Source organism: Squalius cephalus, assembly GCF_949319135.1.
Source record: "Squalius cephalus genome assembly, chromosome: 21".
Lineage (NCBI taxonomy): Eukaryota > Metazoa > Chordata > Actinopteri > Cypriniformes > Leuciscidae > Squalius > Squalius cephalus.
In genome coordinates this window covers 28,150,813-28,172,850 of record NC_137142.1, presented here as the reverse complement: position 1 = coordinate 28,172,850, position 22,038 = coordinate 28,150,813, and the positions used below count along the sequence as shown (strand labels likewise).

The following is a 22,038-nucleotide window of genomic DNA, read 5'->3' as shown; positions in this document are numbered from 1 at the left end:
TTGCTACATGGTGCATTTTTTATTTTGAAATCAATCACGTTTTTGGTGCGGAGGGTGGGGTGGATCAGTGTCTGTGCATTTTTGTACACATAAAAGTTTGTTCGGTTTTATTTAGGTGCTTTGAATGAGAAGATCAACTTTAAAAGGAGGAATTACTTCGTAATTGCATATGTATCCAGAGGCCTAGTCAAGATACTGGCTTAATCAAAAGGTTTACATTACTCTTACACGAGTTTTAAAGTGAATATACGGCTACACAAAATTCATTTTAATTTCTTGTTCAAGGTGCTAAAGAGTGTATGTCAGTGTTCAAAACCATTGTGCACCCAAAATGCTGTTCTCATTTCAGCACTTGAAACAACATCTTTTCATATAGGTTGTGAGAAATTTTACACTTTATCTCTGAAAACCTGTTTTAACTAGTACTCTAGCTGCAACAAAGATAGAAAAGCTCAACAATAACCCAATGTTTTGGGGAACTTGAAGTCACAGAGTGGCATTTGTACGTTCACGCTACTGTCTCTTCAATTAAATATATTTTTGCTGAACAATGAAACTGTTGTTTTTGTGTAAAACCATCATGTGGAAGAAAAAAAGCCTGGGTTTGTAGCTCAGGGAAAGGCTTTTAGTGCTCATTCAGTGGTGCTTATTCATAGTACCAGAGTCCCTTGGCATTGACAAATCACATGTAGGTGCTGCACTAGTTGGATCTTTCATTTTGGGGATGCTGAAAGTTTTACTCTGCTTGAACATCATTAGATCATGCTATGTTATTGAGTGTTTTTCTTCTTGACTTTATGTGGCACGAATAATACTATGACCTCACAGTCCCCTGATGGTAATTGACTGACTTTGAAATGTCAGTACTATGAACATCAAATAGCCTAAGGGAATTACCAATGCAATTCGATTCAAAGCTCACTGATTTTATGCATATTTCCAAGCTTTTGATTTACATCAATGATGGGTTGGTTTTCATGTTGCTGTTCAAAACCTGCATTTTATCTGACATTTTTTAGGTTTGAGTTCAGATGATTGAACATGACCCTCATAGCAACAGTCTACAGTAAAACTTTAGTCAATTCATTTTGTTACATTCCTTTTCAAGTTAATATATTCACGTTAGACGTCTTTTGCATGTTTTTGTTCTCCTTCTTTGTTGTATTTTTTCCCTTTTCTCAGGTCTTTGTGTGTATCTTTGGACATAAGCTTCTAGGACTCTCGCATTGTCTTCCAACTGAATTCTCCGAAATGTTTGTTTATATTTTGTGAAATGGAAAAGTGGTTCCCCTTAAAACCTGTTCATGTATATTATCAGTTTGACAATTCTCTTCTGTGTATGCTGCTGAAGTGTGTAATTTCTGCACCACTAGTGTCACCAAACAGAAATGCATGAATAATCACTGTTTTCAAACAGGTTTCCCAACGGTCTCCCAGATAGTTTGATTGATCCAAAGTTGTTGTGTTTGACTGGTTGAGGTGCTCAAACAGCAGAGTAATGTGTTCATAAAGCACAAAGATTCGGATGTTTCATTTTTTCATTCATGTTTCATTTATTTGTTGCACATTAAACTTATTTTAGCATTGAAAAAATTACACACTTCAACTTCAAGTATGAATGTAAGCCTTCATATGGACTGTTGTACAATGTGGACATTTTAAACCTCTTATACCTTCAAAACAAACAAGAACAAGTTATGACTTGAAGACTTGTTTATGTGACTTGAAATGGTTTGTCAAGGAAAGAAAACACCAGCTTTTGAGATTTTTCTTTTAGAAAATAAAATGCACAGTAGTTGTACAGTACATGTGAAGCGTGAGGCTTTTCCATTTGCACATTTTTAAATGAGTTTTAAATCCTTATAATTAATGCAAAGTCTATAAAAAGTACTAAAAACTGTTTTAAAAAAGAAGTTTTGCACAACCCAAACACATTGAAATCTATCCTACAAGACATAGTAACAAAGTACACTAGAAAAAAAATTATATAAGTTATGACAACATTTTGTTTTTACATTGCTTTAAAAAGCACATTTTAAGTCAGTTTAATGTAAATTAAGTTGAAATGACTTAAACAACCAAGTTGATTGTACTTAAAAATTTAAGGCAGCAACTTTTTTTTTTTTTCAGTGTATGAGAAATAAAGATAAATTAGCAATAGTTCATCAAGCATATGAGCATTTATTTTGCTTTTCTATCATACATTTTGATGAAAGTACCAAAGATAAAATATCTTGAATATCAGATATTTTAAATTGATTTTTGAAAATATCATGAATATTAGTCAACATGGACCATAATAGTCATGATATTTTCAAAAATCAATTTAAAATATTAGGGAATCTGTATTTGTCAGATTAGAACCAAAGACATTTTTTGTCTTGGGCTCTAATCTGACAAATAAAAATTCCCTAATATTTTACTATAAAGAGTGATGATACACTGCATGGAAATTTAAATGAAATTGCCATAGAAAAAAAGGTACTTTTTCCTGACAGGAAATTTGTTTGACCTAATTATGTATTTATTCAGTTGTACTTGCACTTGCATGGCTCTTGCAGTATGTCACAAGCATGTGCTCCACCAGTGCACCAGAACTCTTGACAATAATAACATCAACAAACAGTTTTAGTGCCCTCTATGGGCAGAATTTGATTAACTTTGGTGTGCATCCTCAGATGACTCTAGTGCACAAGTTTTGTGAAGTTTTTATGTTATGCTGGTTAATGTCCAAAAATTCCATTGACATGTATCTGCAAAACAAACTCAAGAATCAAACTTCCAATACTCACCCAATTTTGTGAATATTAACTAAATAAATTTTATGTGCTAATCAGTGATATACTTAATAAAATTATACTTAAGTATGCTTGGATTATACTGACAAGTATATGCGTATACAAAAGTGTAATGCTGAATTAAAAAACATAATCCCGCTATTTCTACCACAGGAAAATATGGTAAAAGTTGCATTCTAGTAGGCTATATAATATAACAATTCAGATTAAGTATTTGTGGCCTATACTTAATCTTTTGATCAAAATATACTTAAGATACAATTAGAAAGTATATCGTTTTTTTGATAGAGTAGCCTATTAAATACTTTTGTCATACATATTGGCTTCTTTGATGTGGCACTCTGTTTACATATCTTATAAACTTATATATTTATAGTAATAAGTCAGTTTTTAGGTGAAATTGCTTCATTTACAAAGTTCAGTTTATTAAATAAACTTAAGCAAAGTTAAGTGTATATTTTCCAACCATACTTTATGTACTAAGTATACTCATATCAGTGCACTATGTGTATTTCAATACTTATTGGGGGTAAGCTGACCTACTTTTTAGAAAATAAAAGTGTACTTTAAGTGTAACAGTAGTAAAATCTGAGTACAAAACTAGTTTTTACTTTAATGTTTAATGGTTTTAGTTTAACGTTATATAGCAACTATACTACAAGTAAAATAGGCATTGTTAACTTCCAATACATTTTTACTCTCAGTGAACTAATAGTTTTCTTGAACTTGTATAAGTGAACTTAAAATCATACATAGTTTACTATTTTATTTTTACACTGAGTATGCACTGGAAAAAAAGGAGTGTATACTTTCATCAACTGAAAATTCAGCTAGAAGTATATAGCTAGTAAACTTACCTGAAGTTCACATGTTACTTGTCTGTTATCAACCATGTTTCAATGTAACCTTTTCTTAATAAAATGTGTATTGAAAAAAAGAAAATATATATATATATAAATAATTTTCACACTAAATTTTAAGATTTCATGATTTCTCTTTTTTGTTTTGTTTGTATGTATAACAAAAAAACATGTAAAATTTTTTTAAAAATTTAAAAATTAAAATAAAAATAGCGTTTCAGTCTCCCGCATGCGAGAGCCCTACCAGCTTCCGTAGATTCTCGAGCGCGTGCGTGACGCAGCAGCGTCCAACGGTCAGAAGAATTTTTACAGGCAAGATGGCGACTTCGGAGCCGGTAAGAGGGAGCGGGCTTTTTTTCATTTAGGGCTTCTCCGCGACCAACAATGGTAAACCAGCGTCTATTGTGTTGTCTGCGGGACATGTTTAAACAGTGAGCAGTAGTGTTAAAAGTTGGAGGTGTCGTTTTGGGGTTCAGTATGGTTTCGGGGCGGCAATGCTGCTGGTGACTTTAGAGACAGGGAGGGTCCGGGCAACGACAATTCACCAGTCCTCACACCCGTTACCGGGTCATTTCAGAGCGGCCTAATGATACCATAACGCTTTGAGGGCGGATGGTGTCGGGTTTTCTCTCGTCTCCACGTGAAGAGATCATATCTCCAGACATCTGGACACGTGTGTGCATGGCTAACTGTGTTCGGCTAGCGTGTTCAGTCGTGGCTGCTTAATACGTTTTATAATTCACTATATCAACTAAATCTGACGTTTCAATGTGCACTAAAGAATTTACGTGTAGTCTGATTACGTAAATAACACCAAAGTCATTGATCGCTGAAATAAGTCAGCATGTGTTTAGAGAAGCTTGTACCTTAGCGGACAGTAGAGGGTGTATGACTCCAAATTGAACTGGAAATTACACTTACTGACTCAATAGTGTGTGATCTGCTCTACACTGCATTAAGTACATGCTGTAATCTAGCTAGTTGTCTTGGTAACAAGCACGCATATTATATCTGGTAAGTTTGACCACAGGGGCCAGTTGCACACACATAGGTATTATGTTAAGACAGTGTCTTTAAGATCTAGCATGACCCACTCGCAGTTAGTCAAGGAGCAGTCAGTCTTATTTTTTGGTATCAAATTAGGCCAATTTACGTTTTGATGAAACTGACTTAAAAAGTTATAAGAGAAATTGTTGATGACTAACTTTCAAGACTAGTCTTGCAACCAGCCCCAGGTAACGTTATCTTGAGTTTTCGAAGCATTGAGCCAATAGTTTGCAATTGAAACATCTGTTTCCATTTAGTATTTCTTGCTATTTTCCCAAAGAAAGATCTCAGATAGTCCAAGAGCCTCTTTAGCAGTGAAGACAGGCTGACAGCTGCACAGAATGTGCTGTAGGTCAGTTTCAGGTTGAGGATCATGACTTGTTCAATGAGGTGATTGTCAGTATTTCTCTATGAATGACCCTGAACTTTTTTGTAATCAGTTTCCCCACCATCATGGAAAAACCTGGGGATATCTAGGAATTTTAAAATGGGAATAGTCATGGAAATTTCTCTGCTCTAAAACATTTAATCAGATAGAAATCACTTCTTGTAGAATAAAAATTCCTGTGACTGAAAAAAGGTCAGGGAAATTCATGAACCCATTTTCATTAAGTCATTTTGCATTTATGTAGCGAGGAACTGAAAATGAAGAAGTCCGTGCTGAAAGTCCTACGGCTCCTGTGGCAAGTCTTGTGACAAGTCCTGAACAGTACATCAAACACCCTTTGCAAAACAGGTAAATGTCATGCATTTCTGTGTGTATTTATATCTGAAGTTCTATATACATCACCTGTGTAGCATATGCCACACTAAGCAGATAGCATAAATCAGTCCTAGTGCATTAGGGGTTAAAGTGAATAGAGCACATAATCACTGAAATGAACTGAATACTTTTTTTAGACAATATTTATTCAAAATCTCAGAAATTAGAGTGCATTTTTTAGCCAATGTTGATAATCTAAAACTAGCCATAAACTACCGTTTACATTTTTTTGGGCAGTAAAATATATTTTTTTGCAAAGAAATTTATATTTAGTAACACTTTAGTTTAGGGCCCAATTCTCACTATTAGAATGCATATCACTAGGATATTGGCTGTTTATTAGTTAGTTACTTATTCTGCATGACCATATTCTACATCCCTTACTCTACCCAATAACTAAACTTAACAACTACCTTACTATTAATAAGCAGTAGTTAGGAGTTTGAGGCAAAAGTTTGTAGTGAGAATTAGACTCTAATCTAAAGTGTGACTGTACATTTTTCCGCGTTAAATTTATGAAAAGTGGCAGACAATGTAAAGACATTTATTTAAGAATGGTAAAGACATTATTTAAAATATAAATCTTTTGTAATATTATAAATGTTGTTCTTTTGAACTTTCTGTGTATCAAAGAATCCTGAAAATGATTAGAGCTTCCACACAAATATTAAACAGCACAACTGTTTTCAACATCGATAATAAATATAAATGTTTCTTGAGCAGTGAGCACCAAATTCAGTATATTAGAATGATTTCTGAAGGATCATGTGACTCAGCTTTGTCTTCACAAGAATAAATTACATTTAAAATATAAGACAATAGAAAAGTTATTTTAAATTGTAACAATATTTCATGGTATTACTGTTTTGAGCATAAGAGACTTCTTCAAAAACAGAGAAAATAAAGTACTACTTGACATTGACATCTTTGTGACATTTTCAAAACTAGTCTTGCATGACGTTGTCACATTTTTTGTGGCAGTAGTGTTTGGTGTGACCGAGCTCAAAAGTCATATGAGTGATGAGGTTGCAGTCCGCCAGCGTGCTGCAGGAAGTGCTGAGCTTACATGTTGAGCTGTCTCATTCCAGCCCTTTCACGGCCCGTGGCTTATTCCTGGGGTGTTTAGATCTCACTCAAGTACAGCATTCACATTTCAGTTTGTGTTGCAATTGCAAGATGTAACGTTTAAGTTTTGTTTAATGACAGTCATTTTTAGAATTTTCGTTGTGCTTTTTTTTTCTTTCTGGTCTGTTATAGATAGTTTAAAGTTCACCACAGGTCAGGGCTGCAACAGATAACTCTAGGATCAGTGACAGGGTGCATCTGTCATGTACTCAGCTCTTACTGCTGGTTTCTAGAATGACAGCAGCCTTTATTATGACTGTTAATATAGCTCTTTGTGTTTAGTGGAGCTGCATTATTTCCTCTGTCCTTTTGCTTTTATGCAGCTGGTTAGAATGAAACATTGTCAAAGGTGAAAATTCACTTTTGTTCTCATAGACAATTTCTTTTTTCTTTTTTTTATGTTTATGCTCACCATGGCTGCAGTAAAATTGTGAAATATTATGATTTAAAGTATTTTCTATTTTAATCTTATAAAATGTCATTTATTCTTGTGAAAATTTCTCTAGTCTTCAGTGTCACATGATCCTTCAGAAATCTTTCTAATATAATGATTTGGTGCTCAAGAAACATGACTAAATATTACAAAATTACTGATTATTTGATAAATAGAAGGATCACAAGAACCGCATTTATTTGAGTTAGAAATCCTTTGTAACATTATTAAAAAAAAGGTCACTTTTGATCAGTTTAATGTGTCCCTGCTGAATAAAATGATTCATGTATTTAAAAAGTGTTTACAATGGGGTTCAAAAGTCTTGAGTCCACTGTGAAAATGTTTTCACAAACGCATCAAACTGTCTTTTTTTCCATTACGAATTAAATATTATCAGTAGTTATTAGTAGAATAATGTAATTGAAAAAGTAACATGAATTTAAGAATGTCTAAGAATTGGCTTTAATGAAAGCAACACTCGCTGTTTGTGTGATATCTGATGATCATGTTCTCCAGCATGATTTGAGATGATCTAAAGATCTTCTTGAGCTTCAGCAGCAGAAGGACATCTGGCCATCTGTTCAGAGTAACACGATCAATTTATATTTAATAATGATACTATAACCTGTACTATTTTTTTAATTCAATTCAATTTTAATTTTATTCATTTTTGCCTAGTGGCCGTGGTTTTCCATTGGTTAACAGGACAGTAAGAGCCGTCTCTTGGATGAAGCAGCTCTGTGAGAGCTTCTACATGAATATTATATGAGTGACACAAGGAGACTCTCGTGCTCACTGTCCTTATTTGCCTCCCTGCAGATGGGCTCTCTGGTATTTCAAAAATGACAAGAGCAAAAGTTGGACAGAAAATCTGCGTCTCATCTCCAAGTTTGACACAGTGGAAGATTTCTGGGCGTAAGTGTTTTTCCTTTATCGTGTATTGTGACACTACTGCCCTTTTTTTCTTAAAGAAAATGTGAGTGGCAAATCATGATGGATTTGATTTCTGTTCACTCCTCAGATTATACAATCACATACAGCAGCCCAGTAAGCTTGGTTTTGGCTGTGACTACTGCTTATTTAAGGTAAGATGAGGAAGTGTGTATATGGCCGAACTGAAATGTGTGGCTGATTATTAACTAAACATTTCATTGCAAAGCAGGTGCATTTCTGAGTTTCTGTGGGTATCACTCTGACCATGTGACTGCAGATTTAATTATCTGCATGCTAATAAAGGGATGAATATTAGCGCTTGGCAAAAATGAGAAAACACTGATGTCCAGATTGTGTATGTCTCAGGATGGTATTAAACCCATGTGGGAGGATGACAGGAATAAACTCGGAGGAAGGTGGTTAATGACCCTCAGCAAACAGCAACGACACAATGACCTTGACCGCTACTGGATGGAGACAGTAAGAGTTCTTCTTTTTTCGTGGTTTTGTGGATGGCTCAGTGTGCTTTGCATAACTTCATACTGTGCATGTGTTTTGCAGCTGTTATGTTTAATCGGAGAGTCCTTTGATGAGGCCAGTGAAGACGTGTGTGGAGCTGTGGTCAATGTCAGGCCAAAGGGGGATAAAATAGCCATCTGGACGGGCAACTGCCAAAACAGGGACGCTATCATGACGATAGGGTGCGTTGCTAATTAATAATTATTAATATTACTACATGTTTTGTCTCTTGGAAATGCACGTTTGACAGTAGCAGTAGCTTGAGTTGGGATGCGGATGTACATTTATTTTCAATAACAAAAACAATATCTGTAAACTTTTAACAACCTAATTTTTTTAGGGAGACTTTGAAATATTCAAATGAACCATTGCGCTTTGATAGCATCATACATTTGTAGATCATGATAACCACAGATAAAAAAAAAAAAGAATAGCACCTCATTACCTTGGTAAAAAATAACTATTCTACAGTAAAAACAGTAGCCTAAATACATTTAGTATAAATACAGATGCACAAAAACTGCTGTAGCTTAACAAAAATACTGTATGGTAAGTATATTCCATTACTCCTTTAATATATTTAATATTCACAATTACATTACAAATCCATGCTAAATGTTGGGGACTTGTGGATTGAAAAGTATTTTAACTAGATCGTTGTGGCACAATGTTTCTCCTGTTTTGTTGTTGAACTCGTTTAGCATCAGATATAAACTCGAGTGCTTCTCACTGGATCTCACTGCAGTTTAGTGGTCGCGTCACTTGCGTGATCCAGACGTCAGCATGTACATGCATTCACTGCATGCATTCACAAGTCTTTTGAGCCGAGCTGATAAATAGGCTAGAAAAAAAGGTTGTGACGTTTTATTCAAAATACAACCGTTTAGTCACATTCCACAGCCTTTTTTTTTTTTTTTAAGAACACGTTTTCCAAAGGTGCATTTATTTGAGCAAAAATGTAGTGAAAGAGTAGTATTGTGAAATACCTAGAATTTTAGAATTTAAAAGAACTTTTTTATTTTAATGTTTGTTCAAATGTTTTTTTATTCTTGTGATGGCGAAGCTGAATTTTCAGCATCATTACTCCAGTCTTCAGTGTCACATGATCCTTCAGAAATCATTCTAAATATGCATATTTTTGCATTTCAAGAAACATTTCTTCAATGTTGAAAACAGGTGTGCTGCTTAATATTTTTGTGGAAACCATTATATATATATATATTTTTTCAGGATACAAGATAATAGAATAGAAATAAAAGTTTAGAATAGAATTTTATGTTGTGACGTTATAAATGTCTTTACTGTCATGTTCGATCAATGAAATGCGTCCTTGCTGAATAAAATAAATAACCCTAATTCCACCGAAATGTGGAATGTGTTTAGATGATATTTGATGTAAATATGCTGATATCTAACAGATTTCTCTTTGACTCATTTATTCATTGTGATATCTGTTGTTCTTCCCCTTTAGGCAACAATACAAAGAGCGTTTGAGTATCCCAAGCAAAACCCTCATCGGATACCAGTCACATGACGACACCTCTAGCAAAAGTGGCTCTACAACAAAGAACATGTACTCAGTTTGAAGAAAACTAATTTCAACTCATTGTAGGTTTATAAAATTTCAAATTTGCATCACATTAATACTTTTGAGTTTGAGTCAACTACTGTAGTGCCCTTCCTTTTTAAGAAAAGAAAACAAAAATCAAATATGTAAATGTAGTGCTCTCTCCAGCCTGAAATGATCAGCACCGTTATCGTGTGGATCAGGGGATGTCTGCTTGTTTAGACCTGAGAGAAAAACTATAGCAGTTAAGCTAGATGTTACTGATATCATTTTTAGTGATTTGAGAGAGTTTAAAGGACTAATCGAGACTTACCTAGCTGAAGAGGTTCTAAGGCTTAGATAAGAGACATGCCATTCTTTGCTTTAACCTTTCGTTCTCACGCGTCACGTCATGAATGAACAAATGAACCCACAACTTAATCCACACGGACGTTTTAAGGGCCCAAACTGTTTTAACATGCTTTGGTTAGAGGTGTTTGGCATGAGAAGTGATTGCAGAGGCGCCTGCAGACTGACTATCTTAAAGGTTTGTAAAGGATTACTTTTGGTCATGCTCCAAGTTTGGAATTTGGAGTGGTCATTTATTGTTTCAGCTATGCTGGAATTGTGGCATCTTGCTTGTTTCTCCCCTCCATCTATTTATGATATTTGCGTTGCAGTTGTTGAACTATGTAGTGAGAGGAACACCATGAAAATCAAGCTCCTTTCTTTTCTTTCAGTTGTTTTTTGAGGTTCTTAGCAATGTGGACTACTGCTTGCTGTTTTTCTTTTTTTTATACAGTGTATTCAGTGAATGCCTGGACATACATGCTTTTTAAGTTTGCTTCCACCTTTTCCCTCATTGATACTGTAGACATTTTCTAGTTTGCCCCACTCTTTGGATCAGTGAAAGAAGAGAGGATATCCATTGTGAATTTATTTTGCTCATAATGTATCTTTATTATCTGTAATTCCAGGATGTATATTACCTTCTTTCAAAGTAAAGGTTATGTGCTTTGCATTAACAATTGAATCCTTTTCCATTTCTTCATTCTCTTGACTCTTTTATCAGAGTTCACACAAAAAAAACGTTAACGCATAAATACAAAAGGTTTGCTCACTTCCTTATAGTTAAACAGTTGTGTTGTGTAATTAATGTCATTAGCACAAACTAATCTTTTAAACAGGCACTTGACGAGGCACCACTCACGATAAACGAATACGCTGCATCCGAAATCACGAACTGTCTGAGTAGGTACTACAATTGAATTTGGATTTACTTATAGTATGAATGTTGTTACTGTCACGTGATCTACTTAACTAACGACAGTTGCGTTACTTCTCTGCCATTCATAAATCCTCTCCCGTGGCCTCAAGGGATAGTAAAGTGTCAAGAACTTCGCTGGAAGTAGTAGGTCATCCGGGGACTTTTCACTTATGACATAAGTATTCAGACACACTATTTTTTTTTTTTTTGCATACTATACAGTAGGGAAGTATTCGATTTTGGATGCAGAGATGATGTATTTTTGTAGGCCAACCAAAAATGAACACCATTTATATTCGTTTTCGAAGCCTAAATCTAGTCGGAAGTATAGTAAAAAGCTAAAGGTAGTATTTACTACACCACGGTCACACAACTTCAACAGCACCACATCTAATCTGACAACTTTCAATCTTTATTTAAATTCTACAAGTTGGAAAGTTTGAGATAGAATAGTTTACAAGAACACGAGTATAAATGAATTAGTAAGTATCTCTGTCCCATTTAGCCGCTTGTTAGCAACCACCTTATCCAAAACAAGTAAAATCTTACAAGTGGGGTATTTAATTTCATAAAATAAAATATGAATATATCTTTTGCTTGTGTTAACCACAGACCTTATTTTAGGCATTTAAACAAAAACCCATCGACTTCGGCATGATGAAACCGAAGTGCAAATATGCTTGTTCATTGTTCAACTAATTTCCAGGTTTTAGGGCTTATTTCTGCAAAGCTCTGTTCACAGCTGCTGTATTCTTTAGCAAAGGTCCAAAGTCCTAAACTGCATCAGTGTCTTTCTTAATGTGTGTACATAACCTCTCCAAACAAAGTCACTCCTTCAGCCTGACTGTGAATGTGAGGTTCAAAATTGAACAAGCTGTCCTGTAACTCTCCTCCCTGTCCTGGAAGTTTCTTTGCCATTCTAAATGATGAAGTAGTTAAGATTGTATAGTTGCTACAAAGTAGACTATAAATTAATGCATGTCAGATTATTTGGTTCTCAAAACAATTTAAAGTCTTCATGGTTGATACATATATACAATTTAAAGTCTTCATGGTTGATACATATATACAGACTACATTGTTTAATAATGAAAATGCAAACAAGGGGACTATTTTTTAGATGATTACCCCATTAAACCTGACCTGTCAAATAAAATTTTAATAGAAAAACAGCGATATAATCTTCACCTGGGCAGGTGAACTACTACATGCAAGAATGGTTTTCTTAGTTAAACAATATGGGGTGTGTCAGAATTACAGAGAGCAGGTGTTGAACGACTTGTGCGTCCATTGCATTGTTGTATACCACACATGACTTTTTATACCATTGTGTGTTTAATACCCTGGCCATTATGTTATGAAACCATTTGCATTCCAGTCAAACATTCAATGTGACATTTGGCAACAGGCAAGAGTTACATCTCTAGATTATTTTAAGCAACACATTATTAAACACATCTGCCCTTTTAAAAACAAGACTGGATTTCAGCATACACCCTTAAAAATAAAGGTTTCAAAAGGGGGTTACCCAACAACCCTTTCAGTGAGCAGTTTTCTTAGTGTACTGTCTTAGTAGAGAACTTTCTTAGTATAAAGAACATTATTAAGCTAAACAACATTTTTCCACTATAAAGAACCATTTGTGCAATGGAAAGTTTCCATGGATGTTAAAGGTTCTTTATGGAACATCAATGCCAGTAAAGAACCTTTATTTTTAAGTAAAATTGGTTCATGTAAGTTGTTGCATTCAAACTCAAGGCTCGTTCACACCAAGAACCATAACTGTATTAGCGTCCACACCAGTGGACGATATCGCTCTATTATAGGTGTGTTCACGCCAAGTGATAATTACCGTAACGATTCTGAACTGTAAAAAGCCTTCATGTGCTTGTTGAACTGTACAATGTGTGAACTCTTACTTTTCTGAGAGCTACGACTTGTACCACGTGGCTGCTGTACCACCTGACCACCACTGCTGATTTAAGGTGTGAACAGGTCTGTTCGACTTGAAGAGGCGCTGCGCAGACTGATCGGTGTATGACATCAAAGAACTGCGAGAGCGATTCGAAAGCGCACAGCTTTATTTACAGTAATTACGACATGCCATGAACGCAGCACATAATCGTACGCTGCAGTTTTAGGCTTGTTCGACTTTATGCAGCGCTGCACAGACCGATCGGCGGCCGACTTGAAGCAGTGCATGCCGGTTAGAAAGTTTGGAGAATGCAGAATGGATTCTGATTGCCAAAGTTTTTAACGTTCGTCAACTGGAAAAAGTTGTTCTGGAAGTGATTCCAACGATATTGTTTCTGTGCCGTTTGGACTCTGCAATTCTTTTGTGATTATAACGATTTTGTAAACTATATCTTTATCGTTATAGTTATCATTCTTGGTGTGAATGTGCCTCTAACCCGTAAAGTCTGTTTTTAGGCTTGTCATAATTGCATCTCAACACTGAAAACTAGCTTTGAATACTACATACATCTAGAAATATCAACAAACTATCATACAGAGGCAATAAGCCCTTTGTTGCTTGTTTTGTAAAATAAAGTTTTTAATTGAAATTCTTTGTGTTAAAAAATATCAGGGATCAAACTTGACAATGATCTTGTCTATAAAATTAGACCTTTTCAAATAAATATTTTGGGTAATTTAAGGTAAATTGAACCACTTATCCATCTATATTGTTCTCTGTTTACTTGAATTCCCCTTATATCTAGAGTCTCTGAATGGAAGTTCTGACACAATAATAAGGGATAATGGAAACTAACTTAATTTGAGATAAACCTGTGACTATTAATGGGTTATTCTTATCTTTTTCTATATATACCTTATGACATTTTCAGTTCTGACTTCCTGCCAGCAGCTGATTCCACATTTCCTGGGATGGAATGATTAGATTAAAAGTGTGAGGTAAACACTGAACAATCATTTAAGCTGAATGCACCAACCAAGTTACTCTTGCTCACAGGAAATCTAGATATGAGATCAAATATTGTATTTGTAAGGTGTTTTTCTCAGTTAAATGCTATAGTATTTTGAAAGTAAAAGTGCTTTGGAAAAAACTGAGAAGTTCAAAGTGCCTGTTGCTCCACTCTGAGAAAATTCAGAGGATCCTGCTCCAAAGTAAATCCAGTGCTTGCAACCTCATAATTCTATTGCCACTTCAAAAAAAGGTCTTCAAATGTCTCCTGAACAGACCCACTGTTTGAATGAGGTTACAACATGCCATCTATTATGAATCCATGATGGAAAAATTAAGAAAACTATCTATCTTCTGAAGGATTTTTTCGACATTAAGACAAAATGAGACATTTCTCCTCTTCTTTCTTTGCTAAAAGCACTGAAAGCATTGACGAGGAGAAAAAGTAGAACTCTACGGAGTAGCTGAGTTCATAGAGCTGCAGATTGATAGCCAGCAACCATTCAAACACAGCAGAGATGTGCTTATAGAAGTAATCCTCCTGGATGAAGAAGATGCCGTCTGATAAGAGAAGAGAAGTCATGGAGAAAAAACTGTTTCAAAACATTTCATTACTAAATAACCATTTAATAATGGTAATATTTGATAAAACTTTAAACATCTATGGTTGCCCCAGAAGGTTTTTTAATCAGAGAATCCTGAATAAGAAAGGTTTCAGCATATTAGAATGATTTCTGAAGGATCATGTGCCACTGGATGCTGAAAATTCAGCTTTGATCACAGGAATAAATTACATTTTAAAATAAATTAAATTAGAAAACGGTTATTTTTAATTGTAATAATATTACTGTTTTTACTGTATTTTTAATCAAATAAATGCAGCCTTAGTGATCACAACAGACTTTGGAAACACTTTTCAAAAAGGTTAATATTATTTAATGGACCTGAGCTGACATAAACTAACAATGAATAGTTTAACTAACATTAAGAAAGATTAATAAATACTGTAACAGATTTATTGCTCATTGGTAGTTAATGCAATGAACCTTATTGTGAAGTATATAAGACTTTATGCAAGACTTTCAAAAGCATAAAAAAAAGGCAGCAGCTATTTGCACTAAGTGAAAATATCGATAAGATTCTATTTGTAAAAATAGCAGTAATTTATTTGCAACAAGTGTAAATAGTAGTTAGATACTATTTGCACCACAGTATTTTAGTACATTATAAATCAGTATGCAGTAATAACATTGAGTGTAAATGATTATATTTATTAAATAAATGCCGCCTTATTAGGACAATAAAGTCCTCCTTACACTTACCCTAACCCTACCCGATAAACGCTTTATTATTAAATAACCGTTAGGCACTTTAATTCTACTTTCACATATTTTCTTCATATTTATTGCAAATAAATGCCTTTCCAATCTGATATGCGATGGGATAAAGGCAGCAGAACGAGTTCGGCAAAAGGCTGGTTTGAACTCGTGTCAAAGGTATCTTCTACACGACTTACTCCCTACGGCTGACAAATTACAGCCGTTTTTGTCTAGCCCAACCAGACATTGGTGGGCGGAGTTAGTGTAAATAGTTGCACTTGGTGTAAATAGACACTCTGTTACAAACTTTTGCATTGCATTATGTACTTTTTGAAACAGCAGGTGTCACTTTTTGGTGGATGTATGAAGACAACTGACAGTCACATTTACAATGCTTGACAACCATAAAGTATTCAAATACATTTTTATCTTCATTTTGAACTGTAGGCCTATGTCTATTGATTTATAATGTGAATCCCATTAAACCTATTTTTATGAAATGTTTTCCTGGATGTGTGTCAAGGCTTTATTTCTATAAAACACACATCCCTTGATTTGGTATTGTGTTACATAATGCAATGACATTCATACATTTAAAGCTTTTCTTCAGTGTCCAAATAGCCTAGACAATTTGGGTATTTGCAAACAGCGGTGACGTGTTTAGTATAGGTCTTCATTTTCACCTGCACTTCATACTTTCTTAGGCTTTTTGTAAGCATAGAAATACTGAACAATAATTTATTCTAAAAAAATAGCATTACAATGCATTACAATCAAAATATTTTGAGCATACAAGGATACAGAGGATGGTGGCAGAAACCTGGATAGTTGTGGAGATGCTGCGTAGTGGGTGGAGAACCCATTCACACCCCGTCATCACACATTTACTAGTGAGGAAGGTCAAGATGGTCATGTACAGACACACACACACAAAGCTCAGGGCAGCACCCAGGTAATGGAGCAACATCAGCTCGATTGGCTGCAAGAAAAACACAGGAAACAACATCTATTTGGTTGTTTCACTATAGGAGATAATGTGTCAGTTCATTCTGCTTTAGATAAACATGACTATGGAATCACAAGTTTGAGATAGAGGAGTAATTCAAATGAAATTTGTTTTTAAAAATTGAAGATTAAAGTTTTCAGTATCACTTTAGGTGTCTTTAACACCTAAGTACACCTAGGTGTACTTCAAAATTATTGATAGGTAATGTACTTATTTTGTTGTATTGCAAAACACTTGCTCCCATTGAAATGGTATATATGTATCACTCTTAGAAGAAAAGGCTCTAGGCTACATAGAAGCTTAAAGGGTTCTGTCAGGAGCTTCATATATAGAACCTTTTAGAGGTTCCTGTCATGGGATTATTTTACGGGTTTAGTCTGAATTAATATTGTTTTTTATTCATTTTTAATTGTAATAAAAGTTTATAAGTTAAACAGCATGTAAACATACTTTATCAGTAGGAAGAAAATCATAACCTGATAAACATCAAAGTATTATGCAATCGGCAACATTTTGGCAAAAGTCAGTTGAGTCAAGAACACTTATAGGGTTCTATATTGAACCAAACTGAGCCATTTTTACTAAGAGTGTAGGATTGAGGCTAGGTTAAGGTGTGAGGGAAGCGTCAACATTGTAATTATAGATGTAAATAATTACAGCTGTAATTTCCTCTGTTCCCTCGCTGCGGGCCCCCAATCTGCCCGGGGCCACATGCACGTGCATAACCTGCATACCCAGACGCTACGCCACTGAGTACAATGTAAAACATGTATGTACACACATTAAGTGCACTGTATCAAATGATGCATTTAAGTTAATACATAGTAGTTGAAGATTGGGTACGCACCGGGAAAAAAGGCGCCTTTGATTTTATTTTATTCACTAAATGACCACTACTTGCACTTTCCAAAACATCCACTTTTCAAGATGCACGTGGAAATTTGGCTAACCCGACGCGATCGCAGGCAGCAGATTTTAATTTGATCCAGTATGATGTTTTTTAAAATGTAGATTTAAATAGCAAATGAGAATCGCTAAAATTATTGAATATATTTGGAAACAAAGGTCTTCTTAATGATTTTCAGTTTTGTTCAAGCTAATTAAAGCAACTATTTTTCTATAACAGAAGAATATGTAAAAGTATGGTATTTGGGGTAAAAGGCGCCCCTGCAATTATATATAATAAAATATAATTTATTATTACTACGGTTAATCTGTATTAAATTATTATGGGATTTCCTTCAATGCTTTCAGAATCTTTATTAAAATAATTTTGTTTCTGTATTTAAAAAAAAAAATTAAAAAAAAATTGAGATATATATATACATATAGATATAGATATATATATACCGCATCCAAAATAAAAGTTTGTGTTTACATAATAAATGTGTGTGTACTGTGTATCATTATTTTGTATATATAAATACACACACATGCATGTATTTATTTAAGAAATATTTGCATGTATATACTGTATATATTTAAATATAATTTATATTATATATAAATATTTGTATATATAATAACACATTTTTCTTAAATATATACATGCAAGTGTGTGTATTTATATATACAAAATAATTATACACAGTACACACACATTTAATATGTAAACACAAACTTTTATTTTGGATGCGATAAATCGCGATTAATCTTTTCACAGCCCTAATATATATATATATATATATATATATATATATATATATATGTGTTTATTAACATATTTTAATGACTATATTTATTGAACAAAAAAAATATTATATTATTATTAATATTTTAAACAGAAAATAGTACAAACTTTGCTAAAGTGATTGTTTTGAACAAGTATTAAGCTTAAGTATTTGTAACTATACTTTGTGCCTTTTGCCCCACCTTGCCACCTCATACATTTATAAGATTTTTAAACAGAAGCAACTTTTATGATTTATTTTCACACAAAATCTGTTGCTCCATCAATGTTCAATACAAACATATATTTTTTCTGAAATCATACTACGGCAGTAGTGAAAAGCACATTTTTCTTAAGAGTTTGTCTTTAGCCCCATTGTACCCTAATTAATATGAAGTGGAAACTAGTTATGTCATGTGTAATGTGCATAACATCATGCATGTTTATTATATTTACACAGAGTACGCCTACAGGAAACAAGCCTAAGAAGAGTTTGCTTTGTGACTCCACCTATGATCAACTTGACATAAATGCCTTATGCTACCTATTATCTTGTAAAATACATGGTTAAGGAGCTTGATTATTGTGTGTTTGTTAAGCGTAAGTGTTGTTAGACTCTCTTGTTAAAGCTCTTGTCACCTGAGAATTTTTTTCATCACATCAGCACTGAATCCTTTATTAGCTATGCGTGAGCAAGAAGTGAAATTAGTGAAGGGTATTCATCTGTACTTACATTGCAGTTTCCAGCCATGAAAGCACCCATAGACACCACACAGCCTAAGATCATAGCAATCTTACTGAGAAGAGAATGAACATTGTTCCTGTCCAGGATGTGCGCATGGTGGAAAATGCAGAAAATCAGAACTGTGGGGACAAGAAAAGAGAAGATATATTACACAGATTTTCTCTGCAATGTGTTCAAATCACAATTCAGTTCACTGTAAGTGATAAAGAGAGTCTTATGGACATTCTGTGCACTTCCAGTCAAATGTTTGGACATGCCTACTCAATATGCATCTACTCAATTATGGAATTAATAATATGATATTGTGAAATGTATTAAAGTATCTCAGATATAAACTGGTACACAAATTAAATTATAAATTATGTGAATTATGTAGTGCATCCCCCATACACAGATGTGAAATATAGGCCTATTATCTGAAAGTCAAATACACCCACACAAAAATGAACCAGCATTGATTGTTGCTGTGAATAGGGAGTTTTCTGGAAAATTCGCTCCACTTGTGCTGCAAAATAAGCAGAAAATGCCTGTCATTCCTTTGTATTATGAAGTTGAAAATAGCAGGTGTTTTAAAGGTCAATGTGTTATTCAAACCTTATGGTAGGGACATTATCCAGGGTGCAGCAATTCCCCGTTTCATTTGTTTGACATGAGTTTCTGTATTCCCTGTTAAGAAACCCAACAATGTTTTTAAATAGCATAAATGAAAGAAACATTAAATAATGCAGGTTGAATTCATCACTTTACCAGTTAGTAAGTGAGCAGACATGGTTGAAACTTAATGCAAGTCCATATCTGTAGAAAAAGACAAGAGAACCCTTTAAAACAAATGTCATTTTAAGTTAGGAGAAAAATACTAATCCTAAAATCAGAGCCAAAATAGTTCAAATATTTTGCTATGGGAGTAGCATCTTTTGTTGTTTCTGTATTCATTCTGTTCAGTATTTAATATTGTGCTAGTAAAGATCAGTGTTGGGTGAGTTACTCTAAAAAAGTAATTAATTAGCTACTAATTACATCTTCAACGGTGTAATTAGATTACTGTATCTCTAAAAAAGTATTGGATTACTTATTCCTTACTAATTACTTTCTAAATCCCATATCAACCTCCACCATTGAACAATACAAGGAACGACATGAAACTGCTCTATTGATTATTTCAAGTAAATAATATAAAATTGCATAGGCTACATTATTCTTGAGCTGACCAAAGTATTTAAAGGGAGAAGGTTACATTAAAAACATACATTTTCACATTCAAATTTGATGTTAAATTCACTATTGTTTTATAGAATTGTTCTAGTCTATACAGTATTCCTTACTTTTTCAAGGGAAAATAAATGAAATTACAGTAATCAGATTACTAAGTAATTAATTACACCCAACACCGGTAAAGATACATAAGGGTTGTTTAATAAGTAACCCAGAGCCTGTTGATAGAGCATGACTCAGTTACACAGAAAATTATGAACATCTAACAATGCACATGAAAATGTCTCAGATCAGACTCCCCTGATTAGATTCCCAAAGAGTAGAAAGACCAGCCTTTACTTGTCTTTGAGTTTTTCTGATCCTGACTCATGTTCGGTTACTGAGTTTAAATGACTTGCCTCTTATTGATGTTAAGCTAGTTATGCAACCATCTTTTACACGTCATCACCAATGTCATAATGTAGATATTAATACATTATGATTGAAACATCATAAATTACGATTGAAACTAGTCTATCTGTCTGTCAAAGCAAAAACATTTAAAGGTAATAGACTCTAATAAAAGCATCTTAACCTGTAACAAACTTTAGAGTTTTAGCTGACCTTGAGAAGCAGCATGTATTTGTAATAGGTCATTTAAATTGAGAGGAACAACAAATAATTTGGTCAACTCACACTGTCCAGCACCCGAAGAATGAGACAGCACACAGAACAATGGGTAAAATAACCCAAACAGCCATGTTTCTTGGAGACAGTTGCTTCAAGATGAAAGTAAAGTGCTGACAATCTCAGAAGTAATACTTCCACGAAGGTCTTGAAAAGCTAAACACGTCCTTTAACATCTTTCGCTTTTCCTCCTGCCCTTACCAGTCTACTATCTCCTCTACCAGACGAGCTACATTCTTACATGCAAAAAAAAAAAAAAAAAGCTTTGAGACATGCCACCACATTCAGCCACTCCTTAATGGTAATCACCTGTTACAAGAAAATATAACAGCCATAAGACAACTTGGGTTGAGTCAACTCAGTCTTGCAGTGTTTACTTATGCTCTTACTCATAGTTGTCCTGAGAGCATGTTAGTTTAGAGCAGAGGTTCTCCAACTCAAATCAAAACATCTACTGTAGATACCCACCAAGTCAGGACAATGCTCCCTCGAAATTTTTTAGCATTAGGCAAATTTACTCTCTTTGAATGCAATTGGACTGTGTGCAACATACATTCTGCCTTATTTCGACTGATATCAATATTCCTGTAGGTCAAATAAATCATGCTGCTGTAAAAGCCTCACCAGTGCCTTGATTTGCCCTTTTGTAGATCTGTGGAAAGAGCATACAAGATAGCCTCTAAAAACACAGCGATCGATGACTTGGACTTGAAGACATGCAGGATCGGGTCATTTTGGTATGGCATTTCCGATTACGTTCTCTCTTTACTATCCCACATGTCAACATGAAACACAACATTTTATCTTAATTCATTCATTCCCTATCATTATGTGTTGCAGCAAACACACCAAGCCAGCGTTATTTGCGCGTGACGCATCTGAGGGCAGTAACAGTGTTAGGCCTATAGCAAAGTCTTACCTTGTGATAATCTTCGTGTCACTTAAATTGAAAAGCAATCAATTAAACCATGCAAGTTCATTTAAGTTACATATGGACTAACTTACACGCATTTTATGGCCCTGTCCGACTCATTTACACAGAATAGATCGGTTTTTTTAGTCGAGATGCGTTATCGCCTTATCACAAACGGGAATGATGTTCTTTGTGTTGTTTACTTTAACGCTTGTTTATACCATAGACTGTAAAAGGTTTATTCACCTTTAAGGCCCGTTCACACCAAGGACGATAACTATAAAGATAACGATA

The 22,038-nt window shown here is 34.3% G+C and overlaps 2 protein-coding genes across 4 annotated transcripts; one reads left to right on the top strand and one right to left on the bottom strand.

The window, feature by feature from the left end:
* Window positions 1-3,902: 3,902 nt before the first annotated feature.
* eif4e1c (eukaryotic translation initiation factor 4E family member 1c) lies at window positions 3,903-10,367 on the top strand. Of its 3 annotated transcripts, XM_079855905.1 has the most exons (7): window positions 3,903-3,993; window positions 5,338-5,441; window positions 7,846-7,941; window positions 8,048-8,111; window positions 8,326-8,439; window positions 8,521-8,660; window positions 9,950-10,367. In XM_079855905.1, exons 1-7 carry the CDS (start codon window positions 3,976-3,978, stop codon window positions 10,062-10,064), a joined length of 651 nt encoding a protein of 216 aa, XP_079712031.1. In that variant the 5' UTR covers window positions 3,903-3,975; the 3' UTR covers window positions 10,065-10,367. The 3 variants fall into 3 exon arrangements, with proteins under 3 accessions (XP_079712031.1, XP_079712029.1, XP_079712030.1); XM_079855903.1 differs by having other exon boundaries at window positions 8,326-8,660; XM_079855904.1 differs by lacking the exon at window positions 3,903-3,993 and adding an exon at window positions 4,000-4,045 and having other exon boundaries at window positions 8,326-8,660.
* Window positions 10,171-21,752, bottom strand: LOC307149544 (transmembrane protein 150A). Its single transcript, XM_079855902.1, has 8 exons — window positions 21,456-21,752; window positions 20,841-21,067; window positions 19,701-19,748; window positions 19,548-19,619; window positions 19,391-19,458; window positions 18,942-19,072; window positions 16,335-16,512; window positions 10,171-14,775 (listed from the first exon to the last, which is right to left on the bottom strand). The coding sequence occupies exons 2-8, from the start codon at window positions 20,903-20,905 to the stop codon at window positions 14,588-14,590; spliced, it is 750 nt and encodes a 249-aa protein (XP_079712028.1). The 5' UTR covers window positions 20,906-21,067; window positions 21,456-21,752; the 3' UTR covers window positions 10,171-14,587.
* Between the last annotated feature and the right edge of the window lie 286 nt (window positions 21,753-22,038).

Bases quoted from the DNA above. Each gene is read 5' to 3' on its own strand.
- eif4e1c (XM_079855903.1), top strand. The intron at 5,442-7,845 runs GTAAATGTCATG...GCCTCCCTGCAG, and splicing joins AAACACCCTTTGCAAAACAG to ATGGGCTCTCTGGTATTTCA. The intron at 8,112-8,325 runs GTAAGATGAGGA...TGTATGTCTCAG, and splicing joins GTGACTACTGCTTATTTAAG to GATGGTATTAAACCCATGTG.
- LOC307149544 (XM_079855902.1), bottom strand. From the start codon at position 20,905: ATGGCTGTTTGGGTTATTTTACCCATTGTTCTGTGTGCTGTCTCATTC. The intron at 19,620-19,700 runs GTAAAGTGATGA...GTTTCTTAACAG, and splicing joins GTCTGCTCACTTACTAACTG to GGAATACAGAAACTCATGTC. The intron at 14,776-16,334 runs GTATCCTTGTAT...TTCTCTTATCAG, and splicing joins GGTTTCTGCCACCATCCTCT to ACGGCATCTTCTTCATCCAG.